The 27,097-nt window shown below is 43.3% G+C and overlaps 1 protein-coding gene across 4 annotated transcripts in view; it reads left to right on the forward strand.

Moving 5' to 3' along the window:
• The window catches only part of itga7 (integrin, alpha 7), a 45,729-nt gene extending 24,269 nt beyond the window's left edge, over positions 1 to 21,460 (forward strand). The window contains exons 11-27 of one of the 4 annotated variants that reach the window (XR_013195030.1): positions 122 to 183; positions 255 to 424; positions 2,612 to 2,761; positions 4,963 to 5,078; positions 5,577 to 5,760; positions 7,201 to 7,275; positions 7,355 to 7,434; positions 11,091 to 11,168; positions 11,705 to 11,807; positions 13,365 to 13,571; positions 14,437 to 14,553; positions 14,656 to 14,769; positions 15,575 to 15,673; positions 15,749 to 15,874; positions 17,319 to 17,460; positions 19,583 to 20,367; positions 20,458 to 21,460. Coding sequence is in view for 3 of the 4 variants with exons in the window: in XM_077204521.1 (XP_077060636.1) it covers positions 122 to 183; positions 255 to 424; positions 2,612 to 2,761; positions 4,963 to 5,078; positions 5,577 to 5,760; positions 7,201 to 7,275; positions 7,355 to 7,434; positions 11,091 to 11,168; positions 11,705 to 11,807; positions 13,365 to 13,571; positions 14,437 to 14,553; positions 14,656 to 14,769; positions 15,575 to 15,673; positions 15,749 to 15,874; positions 19,583 to 19,732 (1,831 nt within the window). In the remaining variant the exon portion in view is untranslated. Of the gene's footprint in view, positions 1 to 121; positions 184 to 254; positions 425 to 2,611; positions 2,762 to 4,962; positions 5,079 to 5,576; positions 5,761 to 7,200; positions 7,276 to 7,354; positions 7,435 to 11,090; positions 11,169 to 11,704; positions 11,808 to 13,364; positions 13,578 to 14,436; positions 14,554 to 14,655; positions 14,770 to 15,574; positions 15,674 to 15,748; positions 15,875 to 17,318; positions 17,461 to 19,582 lie in introns of all 4 variants that reach the window. The other 3 variants (XM_077204523.1, XM_077204522.1, XM_077204521.1) reach the window with 3 other exon arrangements.
• The last annotated feature ends 5,637 nt before the right edge of the window (positions 21,461 to 27,097 follow it).

Here is a 27,097-nt window from a genome sequence, read left to right on the forward strand (position 1 = left end):
CCAAACTTTTGAACGGCGGTGTATATTCAACACATACAGTATAGATAAATCCATTTAAAATTGATATATAAAAAAAGTCCGTGAATCTGTTCCTGTGTAATTGTGTGTTGTCTTCATGTAGTATGGAGGTGAAGGCCTGCTACTCATACACTGCTTATCCTGACTCCTACTCGCCGCATATCAGTAAGAAATTCCCACAACATTCGCTGTAAGTGCAGATATACGTGTGTGTTTGAACGTTTCTGTTTCATCAGCTCTCGGCGTTCATTTCGAGGCAGACGTGGAGCGCAGAAAGCTGAATCTTCCTCACAGAGTTCAGTTCCTGGACCGCAGTTTATCAGAGCCGGAGTTTGTTCATTCTGTGGAAGTGGAGCTGCGAGGACAAAAACACCCGGACTGTCAAACAGTGACTTTAGTTGTACAGGTAGAGCTAGAGATGCAGTCGAATACAGGTGGAAACAGGGTCTAAAACATTTTGTGAATGTCAAGTCAAGTCACCTTTATTTATATAGCGCTTTTTACAATACAGATTGTTTCAAAGCAGCTTTACAGTGATAACAGGAAAATAATGCAACAGAGTTTGTTTCCAGAAGCGTCACAGTCCAGCTTAAGTAAGTTCAGTGATGGTTTATTTCTGTTGTAAAAAAGTTATTAATTTAGTTTATATATATATATATATATATATATATATATATATATATATATATATATATATATATATATATATATATAGCCGCTCTGGAGAAAACCGTGATGTCATCGTCCAGCTCAGTTCAGTTCTCATATACTGGTGTCAATGCAGCAGATCAATAATATTATTGAATGTTAAATGTTAAATGTCAAGTCCCCTTTATTTATATCACCTTTTTGTTTCAAAGCAGCAATCACTAGTATCACTAGCTTTGTTTCCATCCAAAGTTGCAAATTTAATTGGAATACAGCATAAAAAAGTTAATAAACTGAATAAACATTGTTACCATCCCATGTGTTTCTAGAGAACAAAACTGTCACTACCTGGGAAATTGGCACAAATAATCTGTAACAAAACTGGGTGTTGCTGCAACGGGTGACGCCACTGTTTTCCTACGGTTCATCAACGACTTGCGTCTCAGAGTGCGCACTGCCTGTCGTCTTCTCCTGTGTTTGGGAACGCAATCATGTCAGATGCTTCTCAAACCAACATTTGAGATGTGCTGCGATGCGATTGGTCCACATCTAATCACATCGCGAGTCCGGTAATTCACCACATAGAACAGCGCGTTCTGCATGTACATTTTAGGCAACAATAAAACGAAATATGTTATAAAACACCACTCTGCCTCTTTTCGTTTTCATTTAAATAAATTTTAAACATTATAGGCACACAAATGTGGTTCAGGCAATGTATAGACCTGATTATATACATGTTTAACGTTAGCCTATTTATAACAAAACGAAATATAAAACACAACCCTGCATCTTTTCGTTTAAATGTAAAAAAATATTAAACATATTCCAGGCAATATGTGCATTCCCCTCGCGCAAGTGACGATCTCTGTCAACCAATCAGCGTTCTGCAGTGAGTCTAGCTCCACCCTTTAGTACCGTACCACTGTGCTAGGTACCCCAACGGAAGGGTACCCAAAAAGTGGTACGGTACGGTTCGGCTTTTTGGTACCATTCACAACTTTTGACAGTGGAAACGCAAATAATTGCGTACCGTACCGAACTGTACCGTACCGTACCGCTCAGTGGAAACGAGCCATAACTTTATTCTAGAGCTGCTGTAAAGCCAAAACAATCTCTGTTACTGTAATTTCCTATTATCACTGTAAAGCTGCTTTGAAACAGTCCATATTGTTAAAAGCGATATATAAATGAAGTAGACGACTTGAATTAACAGATCAAAAAATGATGCACCTCTATTTAGCGCATATGTTTTTATGCACATCCATCCACTTTTTTTTTGTGAATGTGAATCACTAAATGTAAAAAATAAAAACGGGAGGATGAAAACATAGGAACTGAAACCACATAATGAGAAACCTTTCTTTCGGTCTTTCTGTTTGTAATTCATTTCTTGAATAAATGTCTCAATCACAGTTGGCCACATGACTGGACTGGATAGAGCCGAATTGCAGACCTCGTGCAACAAACTTTCTTCACTTCTGTTTTCTCATCGCTGTTGTTGAGAATTGAACCCGCAACCTTCGGATTACCAGTCTCTAACCATTAGCCCATGACTTATATACTATCTCACATGCTCTGCTCCGGAGGTCGCATTTGTCAGCCATTTATGACATTGAGAATATCTCATTTCAGGAAACTTATTCTTTGTGAAGCATAAATGACTGTAATTTTCTATATTTACTGTTACTTTTCTGACCGCCAGAGGTCGCAGCCTTCAAATGAGACACAGCTATTGAAGTCTGCCCGTTATGGAAAAATCCATATGTTGTGAAAAATCAACACCGTAAACATAAAACGGGGGATTCAAACTTTGCACCAAAACACAAACACATTGCGATCTAAACTTCATCTGCATTTCATAATATTAAAGGAGGGTCTCAATGAAGTGGTCAGAGGAGACGCTTGTTAAACTATATAAACTCTTCTGTTCTCGTTTCACCAGGAAAACATTCTGGACAAGCTGCGGCCTGTGTCTCTGGCGATCACACACACTATCCGGAGAAGCAGACATCGCCATCACACGGGTCATAAACACCATAACCAGCTGAGCCCTGTCCTGAGCCCCAGTCCCTCCAACACACTCTACTCTGAGGTAAAACACATGATCCACCGTTTCTGATCTGTTCAATCACTGCACTTGGAAGATTACTGCTGAAATGAAAAGTTTAAAAAAAGTGAACTTGAATTGTTATGAAAAATGTATAAAATATTTTATATAAAATATATATATTCCAAAACACGTTTTACTCTAAAACTGTGAGAAAATCAAAGCCATAAATCTAAACAAGTTGTTTTCTAAACTTGAGTCTGATATCTCAGTAAATGATCTTTCAGTGAGAGTGTGTTCGGCTGCAGTTCCAAACGCTTCCACTAGAGGAAACTCTCATTCATTTCCAATGCGCTCATTGTTGACCGCGACGAGCACAAGTGTGACTATTTTTTCAGGACCATTTAACCTGTTCAAATCATGTCCATGATTTGTTTTTTGTGTTCACACAGCAAGTGCCAAAACCTTTACCAAGTTTCGTACCATTCAGATTAAGTAAAAAAATAAAATAAAATAAAAACGTAAAATTTTTCGCACAAGATGGTAATTGGAAAAATAAGCAATATTGTTATAATGGCTGTCATTTCGCAAATTGTGAAAAGTGGCATCGTATTTAGATCAAGTCAAATTTATTTGTATAGTGCTTTTCACAATACATATTGTTTCAAAGCAGCTTTAAAAAGAGGGATCAGAGGGATCATATATTAAAAAGAGGGATCAGAGGGATCATATATTAAAAAGAGGGATCAGAGGGATCATATATCCCCTATTTTGGCCTCGTTACACTGGCTACCAGTTCATTTTAGAATAAAGTACAAGGTACTTTTATATACTTTTAAAGCTTTGCATGGACTGGCACCAAAATATGTTTCTGAACTTATACATTTGAGTTGCTCACAGAGATCCCTGAGATCACAAAATCAGCTGCTCCTTGAAATTCCTCGGTCACGTCTAAAAACTAAAGGAGATTGTGCTTTCTCAGTCACTGCTCCTAAGTTGTGGAATGGGTTACCAATGTTCATCCGATCCTCTACTACTGTAACCATGTTTAAATCTCAGCTTAAGACATATTTGTTTGATGAAGCCTTTGCTGACCGCTAGACTTTGGAAAAGACTTTGGACTCTGGAAAAGTGGGCAGAGCCCAGCGGAGGGGGACGTGCACCTGAGACGCATCTGTCTGTATGGAACTTGCCTACCTCACCAACAACCCCTTACGTCACGAACCACCCTAAACATCCAATAGGAAAATTCAACTGCAGTAGCCACCGTTCAACCTGAAGAGGGCAGCACTCAGACGTTTTTACACCATATATTGTAGAATTAAAACACTTTATACACAAATGTCAAAAAAGTTACTCGAATCAATGAACAGCACTAATAAAGCCCCATTCTTACAGATCATTAACTAAAAAAAGTTGGTTTAGGGTTTAGTTATCCTTTAATGTTTTAAAGTCCCCCTGTAGTCAATAATTGTATCCCTTAAAACTCATCTTTGAATACCAAAATGACATATTTAAAAGTTTTTTACTTGGAGAAGTAAAATATCTCAAATGTAACTCTACACCCTTGCCTCATTTAGTAAACGCGGTTCTATGGATATGCAAATGAGCCCCACCTCCACTCACTCACTCAGCTCATAGATCCACTCGTTGACGATCACATGTTGATCTGATTGGTTACAAGGTAGTTTGTGACGTCAGAAACACCAGCGATTTCAAACCATGTTTTTGAGACTGTCTTTGGTTCACTGCAGTTTTAAGGAGAAAATACTCAGCAATGCTGTCGACTTATGAATTTACACATGGTTTGTCTTAAAGCATATTAAAAACACCATATAGGCATATAAACAACATTAAAAGCTGGATTTTTACCACAGGGGAACTTAAAAATATCTTAATATCTTCAAGCCTTATAGTCACATTTGAGCTGTGCGATAATATAGTTACATTTTACAACAATCAAGCAAATTGAGATTTGCTATAGTGTCACTTTATACGTGTTTACATTTATATCTGTGTTTAGATAAAAGTTTTATTTCAATAAAAAATCAATATTGCATGCACATATATTTATTTAAGTTGTCATATGAGAGCGGTCTGCTTCATGTCAGGGTTTATTTTGTGAAAATGACTAGCTGTCTGTACATTTTTCCCTTATATAATGTTCATCGAATGGGAATTCAATCCATCAGGAACCAGTAGTATAACATTAAAAATGACTCTGCAAGCTTTCTGTCTGTTCTCAGGTTAATTTTGTCAGGGAAGGGTGTGGTGAGGATAAAATATGCCAGAGCAACCTTCAGCTTGTCTATCAGTTTGGCACAAAAGCACCCATTTCAAACGCCTTCACTCCTTTACCGCGGTAAGTCTCTGAAGTGATGTCTCAGTTATGTGAGCGTTTATAAAGAAGTGCAAGGACTCATCCTAAATGTGAACATGTTTCCTAAATGTTTCTACATTTCATTCATTAATTGCCTGTACATGTGAAAATACTTTTCCTTAACCAGTGCAAGCATTTCACTTGTTAAATGTAAAACATAGGTAACACTTTACAATAAGGTGAATTAGTTAACATTAGGTAATGCATTAACTAACATGAACTAACAATGAGCAAAACATTTGTTACAGTATTTATTCATCTTTGTTAATGTTATAGTTAATTAAAAATACAGCTGTTCATGTTAGTTCACACAGTGCGTTAACTGATGTTAACTAAGATTAATTAATGCTGTAGAAGAATTGTTCATTCTTATTTCATGTTAACTAAGGGAGTTAACTAATGTTAACGAATTAACCTTATTGTAAAATGTCACCAAAAAATGCACAGAAGCTCTCATTATCTGTATTCCTCTGTGTTTAGAGACGGCTCTGATGTGCCGGTGTTCTCTCTGTCGGATCAGAGGTCGGTCGTGCTCGAGGTCACGGTGACGAACATGCCGTCTGACCCAGAAACCCCTCAGGAAGACGGAGACGATGCTCACGCCGCGCAGCTGATGGTGTCTCTGCCGAACACACTCTCGTACTCCGGAATCATGGGACCGCAGGTTCTCCATCGGGCGGTTTATGTGTCGAGTGTAACGATTTCCTCATGTCACGATTCAATACATATCACGATACTAAACTCACGATATGATACGATATTATTGCAATACTCTAAGACAGGGGTGGGGAACGTTGATCCTGGAGGACCATTGTCCTGCAGAGTTTAGCTCCAACCCTGAAAAAAAACACTCACCTGCCTGTAGCTTTAGCAATCCTGAAGACCTTGATTAGCTTCTGGTGTGTTTAATTAGGGTTGGAGCTAAACTCTGCTGGACAATGGCCCTCCAGGATCAACGTTCCCCACCCCTGCTCTAAGACATAGGGTTAAAGGTTAACAAAAAAAAATACTGATTAAAATGCTAAATTGGGTATTTCATTGTGTGTGTTAATGAATCGGTTTGGACTTTGAAACCCAATGCACAGGATAATAGAGACACCAGAATAACAATATTCATGATTCTGAAGCTGAATACAGAATTATTTTAGACGAACATGCTTTCACTCTTTCACTGACTAGATATATTTAAAATAATGTAGGCCACTTTTTAGTGGTAACATCAGACATTTGGCATTATCAGGACCCACAAATATTCCCACATTGCATTATTATACATTATATTCAACATTATATGTAGTAGTTTAATGTAGTACTGACACTAAAACTCTGTAAACTTGAATTTTTTTTTTCCACACAGTAATTTTCGATTTGGGTGAACTATCGAAAATATATACTGTCACCATCCATGATGCATATTGTTGCATTTTTGTATTGCGATATATTGTGACACGATGTATTGTTACACCCCTAGTATGCAGTCGTAGTTATTATAGGGATGGTTCACACTGTCAGTCCAAATTCGATTATTTGTGTATCCGATTGGAATCTGATCTAAAATGATTGATGTCCACACTGTGTATCGCAACTGTTCAGATCCGATGTGTGTGTCCATACGGCTCTTTCGTTTCCCGGAATCTGCATTGGTTTCATGGGAATGACGCTGCGTTGGTAGGAATACGCCAAAAACAGCAACAACTACAACATGGAGGAGTTTGCAATAGAGATGTTGTTTTATTTCAATTACAACATTGAAATGTAAAATGTAAATTCGAAATGTAAAAATCGTCTCCGCCGGTTTCAAAATACGTCTCTGTTATATTGTCATTTTCTGCTCGTCCGGCACTGCATTGTTTTGGCAGCGACTTCACGCATGTTTCCTATAACAACGTCTGCTGTTTATGTTTTACGTGCCGTGAGAAAGTCACATAAACCACATATGGATGTAGTTTGAAACAGATTTGTAAAAATTGCATTTCGTGTGATTGTTTTGCTGTTCACATTAGCTAATTCTGATCGGATTTCAATCAGAGGTGCACATAAAACCGGATTTGGACTATCAGTCTGAACGCAGCTGTAGTCTCCTAATGCTGGTCTTGTTTTAAAGGTGTTGTGTGAAGTCAATCAGAACGGCTCTCAAGCGCTGTGTGAACTGGGTAATCCGCTCAAAAGAGAAGCGACGGTACAGTAAAGGTCTCGCATACACACTTACACAATTATGACCTTTGAGAAACTCAAATTGACCTTTAATTCTTTGTCAGGTCAAATTTTATCTTATTCTGAGCACTTCTGCGATCACTATAGAAACTACGTTACTGAGTGTTCATCTCGCACTGTCTACGTGAGTTCCAGTTCTGATTTCTGCATGACATTTGAAAATATTTTTTTTTGTGAGCATAACAAAATCATACAAATGATGTTGGATGAATCTCACAAAGAAATGTCTTGGTAATATTTCACCCTGTATTTTACGCCCATATAAATTTTGTCATTTTCATGACAACAGCACATTTCCCTCCAAATACCTTTACTTTTCTTTTTTTTTTTAAACATGCATGACAGATTTTTTTTTTATTTAGATCATTAAAAAAAATGTTCAAGGAATGTTTACACGACAACGATGTTCTAAAAAAGGAAAAGTTTTTTCCTCTGTACAGATGACAATGTTATGAAAGCAATCCCCGTAAAAACATTTTTGTGATATATGGGAGTTTTTGGTGGAAATTGACGTGTTTTTATTGGGTGTATTTTAAATGTAAAATTTTAATTTGCGTAGTTTGAAGGGTAATGGAAACGTGGCTAACAATAGCCTATTGTTTTCAAAACCTTGCACTTTGAACCTGTTTTAAAAAGTTTGCATTCTCAGGCCACCAAAACACTGTTGTCATGTAAATGAACGGCCAAAACATATAAAAGGTTTTCCGTTTTCAGTTAAAAATGGTGTCGTGTAAACATACCCTTAAAGAACGCAGCAGGATCATTTCCATAATGACCAACCAACGCAGTCTACCAAGAGCAGCGCAAATTAAAAATGGCATTAAAAATGCCTTTCTTTAATAAATGTTAAGAAAATATGTGAAAAGTGCAATTATAGTGCCTAACGGTTATTTAATAATAAAGTGTTTATAGGTTAGGCAGGGATTTATTGTCTCAATAAGGCAACATTTATTTAGCCTACTAAATATATAATTTACTATTTAGTAAATATATAAAACATTACACTCAGTATGTAATTATTGGATATTATTGCATACTGTTTTATAATATAGTAAAATTTTGAGGTGCAAATAGTATCTAACTACTATTTACACTTATTGTCAAGAAAATAGGCTACCGCTATTTTTACATAGTGTAAACAGCCGCTGCCTTATTTAAATCCTCTCTGCCTATAATTTTTGCATCTATCCTCCAGACAAGGAGGATACTGGGAAGGGTAGTGAAGACGAAGACAGACTGGTGTAGACGAGGACTGAGACATAACGCCCCCCTTCAAAAAGGCGCGACCTTGCGCCGTAGAACATCAATCAGGGTGGGGGGGTGGGCGCCCTGAAGGCTGACCAGGGCGTGGCTCAACAGGGGCAGGAAGCCTCCAGGGCGGAGCAGGACGAGCAGGCGGCCGTGGCGGAGCAGGACGTACAGGAGGCCGTGGCGGAGCAGGACGTGCAGGCGGCCAGGGTCGTAGCAGGACGTGCAGGCGGCCTGGGAGGAGCAGGGGCGGAGCAGGACGTGCAGGCGGCCAGGGCGGAGCAGGACGTGCAGGCGGCCAGGGCGGAGCAGGACGTGCAGGTGGCAAGGGCGGAGCAGGACGTGCAGGCGACCAGGGCGGAGCAGGATGTGCATGCGACCAGGGCAGAGCAGGACGTGCAGGCGGCCGTGGCGGAGAAGACCCTTCGGGTGGCCGTGGCGGTGAAGACCCTTCGGGTGGCCGTGGCGGTGAAGACCCTTCGGGTGGCCGTGGCAGTGAAGACCCTTCGGGTGGCCATGGCGGTGAAGACCCTTCGGGTGGCCATGGCGGTGAAGACCCTTCGGGTGGCCATGGCGGTGAAGACCCTTCGGGTGGCCATGGCGGTGAAGACCCTTCGGGCGGCCATGACGGTGAAGGCCCCTCGGGCGGCCATGGTGGAGAAGCCCCTTTGGGTGGCCATGGCGGTGAAGATCCTTCGGGCGGCCATAGTGGTGAAGACCCCTCGGGCGGCTATGGCGGAGATGCCCCTTTGGGTGGCCATGGCGGAGAAGCCCCTTCGGGTGGCCATGGCGGAGAGGATTCTTCAGGTGACCTTCAGGTGACCTCCCCCCCCCCCCAAAAAAATACTTGGGGTAAGTAACAGCCTCTGGACAGGACGGACTCAGCGGTGAAGAAGTCTCTGGACTGGTCGGAACTAGCGATGAAGAAGTCTCTGGTCTGGTCGGAACCTGCGGTGAAGAAGTCTCTGGACTGGTCGGAACCAGTGGTGGTGAAGTCTCTGGACTGGTCAGAACCAGCGGTGGAGAAGTCTCTGGACTGGTCGGAACAGGCGGTAAAGAAGTCTCTGGACTGGTCGGAACCAGCAGTGAAGTAGGCCCTGGGCTGGACGGGACCAGCGGTGAAGGCTCTGTGCTGGACGGGACCAGCGGTGAAGGCTCTGTGCTGGACGGGACCAGCGGTGAAGGCTCTGCGCTGGACAGGACCAGCGGTGAGGGATCTGGACTCTTGGTTGGTGACAAGGGTTCAGGCAAGACGTGGAGATCAGGGTCAAGACTGCAAAGAAGATCCGGCATGGCGAGGTGATTAGGCATGACGTGACGATCTCTTGGGGCTGACTGGGTCCCGGATTGAGGCCAGAGTGGCCACTCTCCAGAGTGGTGTCTGGGAGGTCTATACACTGGTTGAAAGTGGCCCGAATCCGGAATAAAGTACACAGGGCCTCGTCTCTGAGGTCGCTGGTAACCGCAATACGGAAAAAGTCCCGGACAAAATAAAAAAGGTTTTATGAATACACTCTTTCGCCATGATGTCATTGTCATGTGACCTAGTCGAGTCGCTTCACTGTCATTAATAAATCCTCTCCCCTGGCCTCATGGGATTGTAAAGTGTTCATCATATGCACACTTCAGTATCTCAGCTGAAGTAATAGATCATCCGGGTACTTGTTGCCTGCTCTTTTATGAGTACTGTGAATTCAGGCATACTTCTTTTGTCACATACTGTTATTCGCCTACTATATAGTAGGGAAATGTGATTTCAGATGCAACCACTCTATTTTTTTAATTTTTATTTTATTTTATTATTTATTATATGTTCCCCATGTCTTGTCAGGACTTTTATGTTACTTCCTGTCCTGATTGCCATGTTTGTAGTTTGTTGTAGTTTTTCCTGGTTTTAGTCCCTGATTGTTCCTATACCCCTGTGTTTCCCATGTTCATTGTCGGTTGTTGTCCTCTCATGTGATTTAGTCTTTAATTTGTCCAAATACTGTTGTTTCACGCTTAGTTTGTCTGGGTAGGGTCCCTTCTCTTGTACTTTTCCCTTTCTCCATATCATTCATTCTCCTGGGTATCAATTTCAATATTAGTATTAGCGAGTGATGCTCACCGTATGGCGTCGCCATCCTAGCATGCAACGTATCTTCACATTCTCTATAAGACCAGCCGCAAAAATAACTGACATTCATTGCAAATTTTTCAGCCGCAAAAATAACTGTCATTCATTGCAAATTTTTCATTTCACGTCTTTAGTAAATCCCCACAGTATTTTTTTAACACCAAAAGAGGGTTTGCTGTTAGTAAATCTGGCCCTTGACTGTTCTTTTATATCTTCTAACCGCTTACTATTTGGAAAGGAGGCCATTCAGCATTGTAGCAAATAAAACTTTTGCTCAGCACTAAACAAAAATGGCTTCCCGGTGAAATGTAACCTGGATATTGTTGTGAGATTAATTCACCCTGTTGTAAAAAGTGCCAAAACAAAGGTTATGATTTCCGCCGTGCACATATGCCCTATGTGTGAATCTCACACAGGATCAGTGAACAGCCGTCTCTGGCCCCCGTCACGGCGTACGCGCGAGTGGTGATCGAGCTTCCTCTGGTGCTCAGCGGGTGTGTGTTTACTTGCTTTTACTCACTACTTACTTTTCTGAAATAGCAGCTTATTTTCTCATGAATGCTGAAGTCACTTCCCAGCAAGCAATTTTGCATTTAAAAGACGTCTAATAGCCATCCAAACAGACATCTGGCTAAAACAAGGCAAAATTTGGGCTGTCAGTGAAAATTTAATAGATGTCTAAACCATCGCCTAAGAATAGACTAGTCAATAATTAGATAACAAAGAAATGAAATGAGTAAAGAAATGAAACCAAACAGCTTGTAATCACTGTTGACTTTGCTTACATGATGGAATATCATAAATCTCATCTCGCAAGTTACTTTGGCAAATGTAACCAAAATTCAAGGTTATTTTGGCTAGAAGTGTGTTACTCATAGCCGGACTATATCGGGTCTATAGTTAACCTAGACGATGAAATGACATCTATTGCTTGCTGGGTTCAGTGTATATCTCAATAAATGTGTCTAATGCTTCATATTAAATGTTCTCAGAAGTGCTTGTTAAAGTGTGGTTTGTTGTTGTCCTGTAGACTGTCTCGTCCTCATCAGATGTTCTTCAGCGGAGCCGTGATGGGCGAGAGCGCCATGACATCACTGGAGGACGTCGGCAGCGCAGTGGAATATGAGTTTATTGTAAGTTCATGTGCTCAGAAGATTTTATTCCTCAGAGGGTGCTCTATCATATCTCAAAAGACTTATAGACAGTTTTTTTTTTCACTGCCCAAGGACGAGCATGTGATGAATCAGTGGTTAAAGTTCATCTTTACCACGATATCACAGCAGTATAATCCTAAACTTTTGCTGTGTTCCCCTTTTTTTACTGACGACTGCTTCTCAAATCTCGGAGTTCAATAGAAGATTCGCAAACCGCTTATGCTTGAAAGATGGTGTTCAAAATACTTCGTTTTGAAGGAGGGATTTAGAGAGATTGATTCATCTGACGAGTCGTTTGAGAATCATTGAAAATATGGTCATGTGCAAATGTATATTATGAGAAAATGAAACTAAAGTTTTTTTTACCTTTGATGCATGTAAAACTGTTGTATGAGACTCCAAAACAACATTAGGAAACTTTAAAATAGCATAATAGGGGCATATTTAAAAGTTTTTTCCTTTTTTATGCCTTAAAATATCTTGAATGTAACTCGACACCCTTGCCTCATTTAGTATACGTGGTTCTGTGAATATGCAAATGAGCCCCGCCTCTACTCACTCACTCAGCTCAGAGATCCACTTGTTGACGATCACACTTTGATCTGATTGGTTACAAGGCAGTTTGTGACGTCAGAAACACCAGCGATTTCAAACTGTGTTTTTGAGACTGTCTTTGGTTCACTGCAGTTTTAAGCAGAAAATACTCAGCAATGCTGTCGACTTATGAATTTAAACATGGTTTGTCTTAAAGCATATTAAAAACACCACATAGACATATAAACAACATTAAAAGCTGAATTTTCACCACAGGGGGACTTTAAGGGAGTTTTCATCCATGTTCCCTTTAAAGCTGCACTATGGACATTTTTGGTTAAAAATCAAAGACATTCCATTATTAAACTAACAAGTCCGGTAACAAAAGCCTTCATGCAGAATGCTTTATAAAGGTATTCCTCTACTAGAGCAGGTTTTCCTGCTTGAATGTTGCTTATTTTCCTCATATTCTCCATTGTTGCGGCTCCTCTCTTCCCAGTCTGTCCGTAACACTCTGTTTACTTCCTGTCTCCATGAAGCCCCTCCTTCTGAAAAGCACACTGTGCTCTGATTGATCGGCTGGAGCAGTGTGTTGTGATTGGTCGAGCGCTTCGAGTGTGTTTGGGAAATGTCCCGCCCCTTACCATAACTGCCAGTTTAACACACTACTTACTAATTCAACCAGGCCCCGCCCCTTTATTCTGCGTTTGAATTATTTAAATGAAGAATATTGTGACGTGTTCGTTCCCGGAAGAAACTCATGGAGGCGTTTCAGAGAGTTCAGAAACACTGACACTGATATTGAGAATAACTGGAGCTTTGCTGAACCTTTTACACACTAGCAGCAACATTACACACTAGAGAAAGATGAACATGAAAAAAGCATGAGAGGAGATTTTAAAAGAATTCTCCATTTGCTGTCTCCAAATCATCTAGTTTTTGGATAAACTGTATGGAGAAATGGAAGGAACAGGACAGAATTCATTCAGTGTGTGTTAACAGGTGTCTAATGCTGGGCAGCCTCTCCAAACGTTCGGCTCGGCGTCTCTGAACATCATGTGGCCGTACGAGCTGGTCAACAAGAAGTGGCTGTTGTATCCGAGGTCTCTGCAGGTGGACGGACATCCACACACTCTCTGTGAACCTCAGTCTGCGCTCGACCCTCTGCGTCTGGGCATACATCGATCGCCACAGGCTGAAAACCTCAAGGTAAAGGTCCGTTCACACCAAGGATGATAACTATAAAGATATTGTTCTAAAATCCTTCTCCATATTAAAGAATAGCAGAGTTCACACCACAACTATAACGATAAAGATATGAGGAACGATATCGTTGGGGTCACTGACGAACGATAAAACACTGACAGCCAATCAGAATCCACTCGAATTTAATGGGCTTGCGCTTTTAAAATGGCAGACAACATTGTGGAGAAGTTAATAAAACCCTCTGAATAAATGAGAAGTTTTACCTCGAGTATCCAGCGCTCGTTTACACAACATTGTCTTGCTTCCTTTAAAGTTGCGGTAAAAAAGACTAGGTGATGTTTTTATTCCACTATATTGACTTCATCAGCTAAATTCTCTGTTAGATTATTAGATTGATTCACTCGAGACGCAGCATGCTGAGGACATCTGCTGGTTAAAGCCTTGTAAATGCAACAAGAACAGCAAAAACATGTTCAATGACGTTATACACATTTTGAAACCACAGCACTCGAACTTAGAATAATCAGACCGTAATCATTCATTGGTGTTGACGCAAATATAGTTATCTTTATAGTTATCTTTATAGTTATCGTGCTTGGTGTGAACGGGCCTTATATGGTGTGTCGCCTTTTTCGCCTTTGTCGCCATTGGCTTTTGGCTTGCTTAGTTGGGGACATTTAATTTTATATTTAACAATATTATTACAACATTATTTTCCTGTTATCTCTGTAAAGCTGCTTTGAAACAATTTGTATTGTAAAAAGCGCTATATAAATAAAGGTGACTTGACTTGACTTATCACCCATCAAACGAAGCTGCTGCTTATCAATAAATCCAAGAGACGTTTACATGCATCATCTGTGAACAGAGCAGCAGAAATGTGCCCTCGCATCTGGAGACCGAAGCCGACGTGGTTCCCAAAAACCCTGTAGCCAGGATCACTCCAGCTGTGTCTGCGTCTGAGAGAAGGAAGTCTCTCACACTGGTGAGTGTGAACCAGATTACACGAAAGGAGAAATGCATTTGAGACAATATATATCATTCCTTAATCTGCTGTTGATTGATCTGAGCTGCTGGTGTGTTTCAGGACTGTTTACTGGGCTCTGCGCGCTGCCTGCTCTTCCGATGTCCTCTAGACACGTTCTCCGACTCCATCCATATCAGGATCCGAGCAAACCTGTGGAACAGCACTTTCATTGAGGTGAGAGACAGTCGCTCTTACATGCCGGTTGTCCTCTTGACATGGTGGGACAGTTACTATTAGCTCAATGGAGAGTTAAGGTCCAAAATTTTTGTATGCGTATTTTTTGTATTCGTCATCCTAAAAATTGGTCACGCACAGAGACCTTGCACACTGAGTCAGATGCGTATTAGTTAATCCATTGCGAAAAAAATGGCAAAACAATATAAAATGGAGTCTTCAAGAAGTGAGGATGATTTTTTTGTCCTCTCTCTTCTTAAAAAGAGAAATAAGAGGAAATATTGGGTCCATCCAATCCTGAGATAGATCAAAGTTTACTTCAGGATAGTTAGTTTGATGCTTTGCTGGCGATACTGGAGAAACATGTTCAAAAGAAGACCACCAATTACCGTGAACCAATTGATCCTGAACAGTTCTGGATGTTGGCGTTTGTTTGTAGCCTACAGTGGCACTGAATTGCTCAATGCTTGCAACGGATGCGAAGAATGCAGAAAATTGAACCCGATTCGAATTGTTTTATGATGGACAGAAGTTTCGTAGGCAGTGTGTTAACGTGATTGACACAACGTGAGGGCATATTTATTTTTTAACGTGCGAAAATTTCAGACGAGAATTTCGGACTCGGTGTGCAAGTACCTTTACACCAAAAGGAATTCTTAATATTTACTGTGGATTAAAATATGGAAACAGTTACAGACAAGAAAACGGCGCCACACCTCAAACACATATAATTCTTCAGTGATTATCAGTGATGTCCATAAATGTGCCCAGGGTTCATAGTGAGTCCACTTTTCCTGTTTATTAGGAGTTTTCATCTGTCAGTGCTGTGGAGCTGCTGGTCAGAGCCAATATCACCATTAAATCCGACGTCAGGCATCTAGTGCTGAAGGACGCTGCCACACAGGTCAGATATCACACACACACACACACGCTCTCTCTCGCATTCGTGTTCTTGGTATCAAGGTTTGTTTCTGTGCAGGTGTCAGTAATGATTTACCCAGAGCATGGGCTCGCAGACCAGCACTCGATCCCGTGGTGGATCATTCTCATCGCCGTCCTGGCTGGAGTTATTGCTCTCGCGCTGCTCGTGTGTGTACTGTGGAAGGTGAGTGTACACCCGAACCTGCTTTTATTACACAACCTGTACACTGCAAAAGAGGATTTTTTCTTTCCCTCAGTATTTTTGCCTTTTTTCCCGTACAAATTCCTAAACATTCTTACATCAAAGATTTTAAGTCTTGTTTTCTGAAAAATTGAAGTGAGTATTATGTTATTTTAAAGTACTTCCTAATTTTGTTTTTGAGTCTCCTACAATAGGATTACATGCATTCAAAGTAAAAAAAAACACTTTGATTATCTCACAATAAACACTGCAGCGTCAGCTGTTTTCTCACAGTGTCTGAAACGGTTCATCAAAGATTCAGTCTCTTTAAACCCCGACTCTCTGAGAGCTGCTCTGCTCTGATTGGTCAGATGACCCAGTTTGTTGTGATTGGTTCACCACTTACAGTGCATGTTGGAAACCAAACGCCTTTTTGCATATCTGAAATTCAGCTCTGGATCTTCCTCAGCATGTGATACACAGCAATCACGTTTTACTGTATCAAAGTGGATTTGCTTTGCCTGCAGAAAACAGCGTCTTCTTTACATGAACAACACGAACTAAACTCTTCCAGTCTCAGATAAACTACAGTGATTTTGGGCGGGGCAAAGAGATGCTGTTCAGCCAATCAAGACCACGTACTGGCAAATTATGCAAATTAGTGACAAACCTATATAGGTTCAGCAGGAAGTGAGACTGGAATTACTGACGACTTGTTTCGGTTCAGAATCACTTCTTTATTTTGAGAGACAAAATCTCCATTTATCTGCACTATGATTTTTGCCGACTTTTTACATTCACTATCAGCTCTATTACACACTGCATGAAAGGAAATATTCCAAAAAGCATAATATGGGTACTTTAAAACAATAAGAAATATATCTGCCAATGCGGTCCGAAAAATAAACATAATTTAAAGGAAAAACAAGATTTTCGGACCCCATTGCCAGATATTTTATTGTTTAAAGCAAAAACTCATTCAGTTAGCTTGTGTAATTTTGCTTCTCCAGTAAATATACATTGATTTAAGAATGTTCATATACAGTTTTTGTATTGGAAAACAAGACAAAATCATTTTTTGCAGTTCACCCATAACCTCCATGAGGATTTTCCAATCGTTTGATTTGATCATTGTTGATGCCCAAAAAAATAATTTGGCATGCGGACATGGTCATGATTGAGTGGCAGTTTACTAATGTTGATCATGGTGTGATTACTGGTGAACTTACTAGTTGTCAGTCATGTACTTCTATTTTTCTTGCCAAAAATGCACCAAAATAACTTTTGGTGCATCTAAAAGTAGTCATTGTGCATATGTGAATGAATTGATTGCCTTTTCCAATTATGCATATTATTGTCTATACAATACTTCTAATGATTTAACCACCCATCGCTAGTTCTTCATGTTTCCTTCTTTCTGTACCTATACATATTTGTGGTGGAGCAGTGTGGTTTTTTCAAGCGCACCGAGAGGAAGCCTCAGTATGAGACGGAGTATTACCGCGCTGAACTTCAGCTTCAGCCGTCTGATGTGGAGAGAAAACAGGCTACGGACCTGCAATAACAGCCTCGTCCACATCCGTCATGTGGTACAACTGTGTGTGCTGCTGTGCTGTGGCTTTACAAACTAGAAGTGTCAATGGCATGATAACCAGTACCCAAATAATATTGGGAATATCCGTGATCTAATAAGAGTTGCATTGAAGCGATGACGTTTACCTTGTTTTGCAGCAACACTAGGGAATTTCGGTTACACTTTTTTTGAAGGTGTCTGTTTTACAATGTAATTATACATTTAAGTGCTGAGTAATAATAATTAACTACATGTACTTACTATAGGGTTAGGGTTAGTTTTAGAGTTAGTTGCATGTAATTATGCATCATTTATAGTTATTACTATAGTAACTACATGTAACATAAAGTGTTACCGGAATGTATTATTCTAATAGTTCTGTAATGATAACAGTCACGTAACGCTATGTAGTGAGTCGCACAACGAGGGCGAATTCCAAATTAAATCTTTAATAAATCCACAGGAGTTTATCATAGGAGAAAGGCAAATCCACACACTAACATAACACTTGCACTGACGAGATCAGACAAATAACTGAAATACACAGGGAGTATACATACTAGGACTAATGAGATAAGTGATTAACAGAATGACATTGCTAATTAGACAGACCGGGGGAAACTAGGTCACAGGGGCTGAACCAAAAAGCAGACATGTAACAATAACATAAATGTGTACAAACCTGAACAAAGACTCGACTAAGCATGACATGTCTTGACTAAGCTTGGCCTGAACATGAGGGCTTAAATACACAAGACTAATGACTTAACCAGACGCACCTGAACACAATGAACCAATAAACCATTATGAATATGACACAAGAGTCTAGGGAAGCGCATGACATGATAGCATGATGGGAAGGGAATCACATGACAAAACCAGGAACCTAGACCATAAAAAACATGAAAGTGAAAAGGAAACCAAAACCAAACGTGACAAGTTTGTGAACGTTGGTGATTGCTAAGAGAATATTTTATTACTACAATAGTAATTTCTCGCTAGAAATGATTTCATAAGTGGAAGATGTTGGTCAAAAACATACATTTACACCCAAACTGACGAGCAACCCCAACTTTCAGACGCCATCTTTATTTTTTTTAGCACTACTGTCACAGACTGGAAAGCACAGGATTGTGGGATATCAAAGGCAGTGAAGTACATCTAATTCTAATATCGATCAGATAAAGGCATCTCCGGAGACAGAGAGTGAAGCTAACTCTGGATTCAGACGTGCCTTCATGCCTTCCTTGAAATGCGTCCTCTGAAGGCAACATTTTGAAGCTTTTGGACACAGCCATTGTGATTTTAGCACTTGAAAACAAAAGTCCACTAGATCTTTTCACGTTCACGGCCAAGGAGTAAACTTTGAAAAGCAGAACGCTACTTTACCCGGAGCTTTAACTAATGAACGTCTGCATGATTTATATTTTGTGCCTAAATGCAGGACACAGATTTTCAATCATTTTTATTTATTAATTGACTTGGGTAATGAGTTCTGATAATGAACGAGGGTGTTATATGCATGTAATCAACAAATAAAGAACAATAAGACTCATTCTTCAAGAATTATAGCCTGCAGTTCTATGAAGAATGAAGATGATGGAAATCTGTTTTGTATTTATCAAGGAAATCTGTTTTGTATTTATGTTGCATTGAGGTTGATGCTTAGGTCAAGGAATACAATTGAGCACATCCTGATCTACTAAAAGTTTGATCAAAGTATAAAAGATGTGCAAATATTACATGTGAATAAGTCATGAGACTTTATCAAAAGACAAGTTCTGTTAAAAGTTGATGAGCACTAACTTTATCACCTTTAAAGATAACACAGTAACGGAAAACCAGAGTTTGCAAAAGCTAAAGCATCTTCAGCTGAAACAGACAAGCATGGTGTGAATAAATGTCCTGCCACACTTGCCAATGGAGGATTATGAATTATTAATATGGAACTTTGAACATAGATCATATAGTTCTAACCCTAAAAGTTATGAGCCAAGCATTATTTTTTACTCATATTTGGTTCTGAGCATGTGTTAACTTTGGACCCTGGCATCAAGGTCACACAGTGTGTTTCAAGGTGATTTTATCTTGTGGTGTATATAAATATTTATCTCATTCAACCTCTTTCTCTTTTGCAGTGTGGTTTCTTCCATAGGGTTCGGTATGAAGATCAAGTGCCCCAGTATCAGGCTGTGAAGATCCTGCGGCAAGAGACGCCATTTCTGGACAAGACTTTTATTTTGCACAAAAAGCAATGGGCGACCCACTGGAGTGATGGGACAATATAATATTCCTCAGAAACATGGACGCTGACCAGAGTCTGCAGTGGACCTGAACTGACCATAAACATACACTGCTACACATTTTTATTATAAGTTGCATTTTCTTCAGTGTTCTGCCGATCGAAAGAAAATTTTTGGAGGACAGCTGGATATAGACAGTATATAAATGGGAATATATGCGCCGGTAACACTTTAGAATATGGTTCCTTCGTTAATGAATAACTACACAAGAACCAATGAGTAACACAATATTAACAATCTAGTAACTATTATTAACTAACAAGAAACTCTGATTAACGAACTAGTAAGTAATAGCGCACAGATAAAAGTGGTAGTTCACTTTTAACTAATCAATAACTACTAATTTTTTAATGCTTCCCAAAGAACTACTGAAAAAGTTTGATTAACGAAGTAGGAAGTAATAGTGCACAGATGAAAGTGGTACTTCATAATTCTATGGGAATTACTAATTATTTGGATCCGTATTCTAAAGTGAAGATCATGGGAACTAACCAGTAATGGCTCAATTGTTACTACATGATGTAGTCATGATTTGTGCAACCAAACACAAAAGTAATTTCAAGCGTTTGAGATTTTTGGTGAATTTTAGTATACTTTTAGAAAATTTATTTAGAAGAATAGTAACACTTGAGTCATTACTAGTTAGTTACCATGATCTTCACTTTAGAATACGGATCCAAATAATTAGTAATTCCCTTAGAAGTATGTAGTAACACTTGAGTCATTACTAGTTTGTTCCCATGATTCTTACAGTAGTTACTAATGAAAAGCCAATAAATAGTAGAATCTTCTCACTCACAGGATACACACACACACACACACACACACACACATATATATAGATATATAAGCTAGGACACATACATAAAAACTGGCTGATGGATGGCTGATGACTCAATATGTTCCAGTCGTCACCGTGACTCTAGTGATTCAATGTCAGTCCAGAGGAATGCCGGAAAATAGGCCACAAGACAAGTATGGTCCAGACTACTGTATTTAAAAATCAATTTCTTTAAAATTATTCAGTTGATAAATAGACAGCATAGGCCAATTATTAACAGTCTGCTGTGCTATTACATATTGATAATGTAAACAACCTTGTGTATTCGTTTACGGTAGCAGTTCAAATGTTAATGTAGTGCTAGTCATTTATCCTGCATTGGTTATTGATTAGTTTTGTGTGAATTATGAAATTTTTCAGTAGTTCTCTGGGAAGCATAACAAATATAGTAGTAACTGAAGTACCCCTTTCATATGTGCAGTATTACTTCCTAATTCGTTAATCAGAGTTTATTTTTAGTTAATAGTAGTTACTAGATTGTTAATAAACTTTTTCAGTAGTTCTCTGGAAGCATTAAAAAATTAGTAGTTATTGATTAGTTAAAAGTGAACTACCACTTTCATCTGTGCGCTATTACTTACTAGTTCGTTAATCAGAGTTTCTTGTTAGTTAATAATAGTTACTAGATTGTTAATATTGTGTTACTCATTGGTTCTTGTGTATTTATTCATTAACGAAGGAACCGTATTCTAAAGTGTTACATGTGCACCTAGTATTAAAAGTGTTATTTGACATAATAATATTGAATTGAGTGTGATGTTGTTTGTAAACTCATAAAACAGGGCCTTCAGAACTATGAAACAGTTGGACATTGAAACATGTATAAGGGTTTCATCATCACCAGAACAATAAAGTTTTCAGTTCATATGAAACTTGGCACACATCATCCTAAGACCTTCATGACATAAAGTTAATTGTATTTGTATGGTGCTATTTTTTATCAATACACATCATTTATAGCAGCTTTACAATAGTCATACTATTGTCTATAATGCTTTAACATCGCTATATGATGATATACAATAATTATATAAATCATCATAATAAATTATATAAATTAAAACCTTACCTCACCATTAAGATGATAAATATCTGTAAAAAATAAAAAAACACAATATATAACATATTGTAGGCCCATTTCAGGATGACACAACAATTAAATCAATTATCTGATCTGCTTATTGCAGATTCTAAAGTCATATGTTATAAAGAAATGAGCCAAAACGTCTCGGTTACGTATGTAACCCTCGTTCCCTGAGTACAGGGAACGGAGACGTGTCGTCGGGGGAGTTCCCTGACGAATTGGGATCACGCTAGGGAGCCAACCGTCTTCGAGAGAATTAAAAACGAGCCAATGGACATTGGCATGCAAGATTTGCATTCCGCGACCCGCCCACCAGCGCGGGTATAAAAGGCGGAAGTAAACATTGCGCAATGCTTTTCGCTGAGGAGCCGAACAGTGTCCAGTCCTCCGCGAAGGTACAGCAACATGGCGAAGGGACGACACGTCTCCGTTCCCTGTACTCAGGGAACGAGGGTTACATACGTAACCGAGACGTTCCCTTTCGTCCTGGGAACTCCGACGTGTCGTCGGGGGAGTTCCCTGACGAATTGGGATCCCTAATAAAACGCCATGGTGCTGGCCCCTTCCAGCGCCCGGCAAAGCTACCCTGCAGCAGTTTCTTGAAATAAGTTGCGGGAGCTAGCACGGGAAACACACTGCTGTTCCGCGAGACCCGCACAGTGGATATTGGATAACACTGGGAAAGCGTTCCCTCAAGGGAGGAGGGAACGCTGCGGAAGCCCCAGCCTGACTGAGGAAGGCCAGGAATACACATATGTACTAGCCCGAAGGAATAGTGAAACATATGGCAGTCCCTGAGGTAGTCCCAATCCAAGGGAAGTGGGAGCGTACTCAACAGGGACGACGAACGAGTCCGTCAAGGGGAAGACACGGCTGAACTGCACGTGGCCTGATGGGTCACAATTAGAAACCACTGGAGCACCCAGTCTACTAGCAGCTCCTACCTAGAGGTAGCAGACCTGGTGCCGGGCGCTCCGCCACGCCCAGCACCGGAGGGGTGAAGGAGGAACTCACGAGGCTCACCAACGTAGGGCGCCATACGGAGCAAAGAACGCACGTATCCGCTGATTGAGGCGGAGTGGCGTAGCAAGCCGACACAACCTATTCCCTCGACCCACTGGCCGCAGCCAGAACTCGGGAGGAAGCAGGTTCCACACGAAGGCTATAGAACCTAGCGAACGTGTTAGGTGTCGCCCAGCCCGCAGCTCTACAGATGTCTGTCAGCGAGGCGCCTTGAGCCAAAGCCCAGGAAGCGGCAACACCTCTAGTGGAGTGAGCGCGCAGCCTGGGAGGACAAGGCTCACCCAGAGACTCATATGCTCGGGTGATAGCATCCATTAACCAGTGGGCTAACCTCTGCTTGGAGACGGCCTTCCCCTTCTGCCGGCCTCCGTAACAGACAAAGAGCTGATCTGAGGTTCTGAAGCTTTGCGTTCTGTCAATATAAACCCGCAGGGCGCGGACAGGACAGAGAAAAGCTAGGGCTGGGTCTGCCTCCTCCTGGGGCAGCGCTTGCAGGTTCACTACCTGGTCCACGAAGGGAGTGGTAGGAACCTTGGGCACATATCCGAGCCGGGGTCTCAACACAACGTGAGAAAGGCCTGGCCCGAACTCTAGGCACGATTCGTCGACCGAAAAAGCCTGCAGATCCCCGACCCTCTTGAAAGAGGCCAATGCCAACAGGAGCGCTGTCTTAATGGACAGGATATTAAGCTCTACCGTCAGTAAAGGCTCAAAGGGGGGACTTTGAAGTGCTCTAAGTACCAGAGCAAGGTCCCAAGAGGGTACAGGGTGCGAAACACGAGGTGGATTTAACCTCCTGGCACCCTTAAGGAATCTGATGACCAGGTCGTGCTTCCCTAGGGACTTACCTTCCACTGCATCGTGATGCGCGGCTACCGCTGCGACATACACTTTGAGGGTGGAGGGGGACAGCCTCCGCTCCAACCCATCCTGCAGGAAGGAAAGCACGACACCGATCGGGCAAGTCCGGGGGTCCTCCTGACGGGAGGAACACCAATCGACGAACAGGTTCCACTTCAACGCGTAGAGGCGCCTCGTCGAGGGGGCTCTAGCGGAAGTGATGGTGTCTACCACAGCCTGTGGTAGACCACCTAGAACCTCCGCGTCCCGTCCAGGGACCAGACATGGAGTTTCCAGAGGTCTGGACGCGGGTGCCATAGAGTGCCCCGTCTCTGAGAAAGAAGGTCCTTCCTCAAAGGAATCGGCCAAGGAGGGGCTGTCGCGAGGAGCAAGAGTTCGGTGAACCAAGTCCTGGTGGGCCAATACGGCGCCACAAGAAGGACCTGCTCCTCGTCCTCCCTGACCTTGCACAGTGTCTGTGCCAGAAGGCTCACTGGGGGAAACGCATACTTGCGCAGGTCCCGGGGCCAGCTGTGAGCCAGGGCGTCCGTGCCGAGGGTCCCCTCGGACAGGGAGTAAAACCACTGGCAATGGGTCGTGTCCGGAGAGGCAAACAGGTCCACCTGTGCGACTCCGAAGACACTCCAAATCAGCTGGACCGACTGGGGATGGAGTCGCCACTCTCCTGGCAGGGGAGGCAACCGTGAGAGCTCGTCTGCCACACGGTTGAGCTCCCCTGGAATGTGAATGGCACGAAGCGACCTCAGATGCTTCTGACTCCATAGGAGGAGGTGGGAGGCGAGTCGCGACAAACGACGGGAGCGTAGACCACCTTGATGGTTGATGTACGCAACGGTCGCAGTGCTGTCCGTACGGACCAGTACGTGCTTGTGTCTGAGAACCCCTCTGAGGCGACGCAAGGCTAAGCGTACTGCTTGCAACTCTAGGCAGTTGATATGCCAATGCAGTTGAGGCCCCGTCCACAGACCTGAAACTGCATGCCCGTTGTACGTGGCCCCCCACCCGGTGGCAGAGGCATCTGTGAAAACCACAGCATGCCTGGAAACCTGGACTAAGGGCACTCCGGCCCGTAGAAACACAGGATCCGACCACGGGGAGAAGGTTCGGCGGCAGTGCGGGGTCACTTTGACCCGGAACGTGCCGCTGTGCCACGCCCACCTCGGGACTCGATCGTGAAGCCAGCGCTGAAGCGGTCTCATATGTAACAGGCCGAGCGGCGTTACTGCGGCTGCGGCTGCCATATGCCCCAGGAGCCTCTGAAATTGTTTCAGTGGAACCGCTGTCCTGCCTCGAAAAGACCTGAGGCAGGTGAGCACTGACTGGACGCGTTCCTCTGTGAGGCACGCAGTCCGGGCGACCGAGTCCAGCTCCATACCGAGATAAGAGATCCTCTGCACGGGGCAGAGTTTGCTCTTGTCCCGGTTGACCTGAAGCCCCAACCGGCTGAGGTGCCGAAGCACCATGTCCCTGTGATCGCACAAAACATCTCGCGAGTGAGCTAAAATTAGCCAGTCGTCGAGGTAGTTGAGGATGCGAACGCCTTGTTCTCTCATGGGAACAATGGCCGCCTCCGCGACTTTCGTGAAGACGCGGGGTGACAGGGCCAGCCCGAAGGGTAGGACTTTGTACTGATACGCCCGACCCTCGAAAGCAAACCGAAGAAACGGTCTGTGTCGAGGAAGAATCGAGACGTGAAAGTATGCGTCCTTCAGGTCGATCGCTGCAAACCAATCCTGGGGACGGATGCATTCGAAAATGCGTTTCTGCGTGAGCATCTTGAACGGGAGTTTGTGCAGGGCCCGATTCAAGACTCGCAGGTCCAGGATTGGTCGTAACCCACCGCCTTTCTTGGGTACAATGAAGTAGGGGCTGTAAAACCCGGACCTCATCTCGGCAGGAGGGACCGGCTCGATCACGTCCTTCGCCAGCAGGACATCGATCTCTTTCCGCAAGACAGGGGCGTCCACCGACCGCACACGGGTAAAGTGGATGCCGCTGAACTTGGGGGGCCGGCGTGCAAACTGAATTGCATAGCCGAACCGAATGGTGCGGATGAGCCAGCGGGACGGACTCGGAAGCTCTAACCATGCCTCCAGGTATCGCCCCAATGAACCCACTCGGACCACCGGCGTACCCACGGAGGGGCAGCGAGGTGGAAGACAGGGACTCGGGTCTGGTGGCATTGTAGCCACCAAGAGCGGGGTCTGGGCGTGCTTGACACCAACCTGCTTCCACCGAAGAGCAGGCGGCAGAGAAGGCTCGTGGGCCTTCTGCTGCGGACTGCCCGATGGCGAAGGGAGGGGGAGAGACGAGGAGCGAGGCCCTGCCTCCTCGTGCACCGGTCTCTGCGCCTCGGAGCCCAGCCACAGACCGGAGTGACGCAGCTGGGGCTGCGTCACTGCTATCCGTAAACTGGGAAGAGGGGAACGGGGGTGTAAGCGCTCGGGGGCGGCACACGCTGCCGTTCTGGGCCTCTTGGAAGGGGGAGACTGTGTGCCCACCAGTCTCGGCCGTGGATGACCTGGAGGAGGAAGAAGAAACTGCTCTTTTTTTGAAAATGTGGGTACCGCTGACTGAGTGGCCAGCGGCGGAACAGAAACAGAAAGGAAAGAAAGATTCTCCACCCGGCCCTCCCCCGGGGGAAGGAGGCGTGCAGGGGCACCCTCCGAAAGAGCAGGATCCAGCACCTCGACCAGGTCGCCCGTCTCAGGGACGCTTCCCGCCCTTCTTTTTACTGGAAGGGGCGGGTGGCGTCTGGGCGGGCTTGGCCGCCCTCTTACGACCAGACCTCCGGCCTCCAGGGTTGGACTGCTGCCCTGAAGGAGGAGCGGCCGCGGGAGGGCGACCTCGGCGACGAGCAGCCGGAGGCTCTACGGCCACAGAGGACGGACCAGCAGCAGTCCGCCTCCTGTGCAGGACGTGCCGTATCGCCTCTGACTGCTTCTGGGCGGTGGAGAACTCTTGGGCGAAGCTCTCCACCGCGTCGCCGAAGAGGCCCCCTTGAGATATGGGGAAGTTGAGAAGCTTGTTCTTCTCCGCTTCGCGCATATCTGCAAGGGTGAGCCACAGGTGGCGTTCCTGGACCACCAAAGTGGACATCGCTCGACCCAGGGAACGTGCGGTGACTTTCGTCGCCCGGAGGGCGAGGTCCGTCGCCGCACGCAGCTCCTGCAGCAATCCCAGGTCGAAACCACCCTCCTGCATGTCATGGAGTGCTTTGGCCTGGTGGACCTGCAGCAGCGCCATGGCATGCAGGGCGGAAGCAGCGTCTCCACACGCCATGTAGGCATCCCTGGTCAGACCAGAGGAAAACCTACAGGCGCGGGAGGGGAGTGAAGGGGCACCCCGCCAGGAGGAAGCGGTCTTAGGACACAATTGCATCGCAACCGACCGCTCCACTGGGGGGATTCCCTCGTACCCGCGTGCTGCTCCTCCATCGAGAGTGGTGAGGAAGGAGGAGCGAGGTTGCCTACGCCTGGTCGCAAGGGGGGCCAGCCAAGACTTCCTAAGCTCCTCATGCACTTCAGGGAAGAATGGTACT

The sequence above is a fragment of the Siphateles boraxobius genome, unplaced genomic scaffold, assembly GCF_051911475.1.
Source record: "Siphateles boraxobius isolate OS27281-9 unplaced genomic scaffold, OSU_SipBor_1 5, whole genome shotgun sequence".
Taxonomy (NCBI): domain Eukaryota; kingdom Metazoa; phylum Chordata; class Actinopteri; order Cypriniformes; family Leuciscidae; genus Siphateles; species Siphateles boraxobius.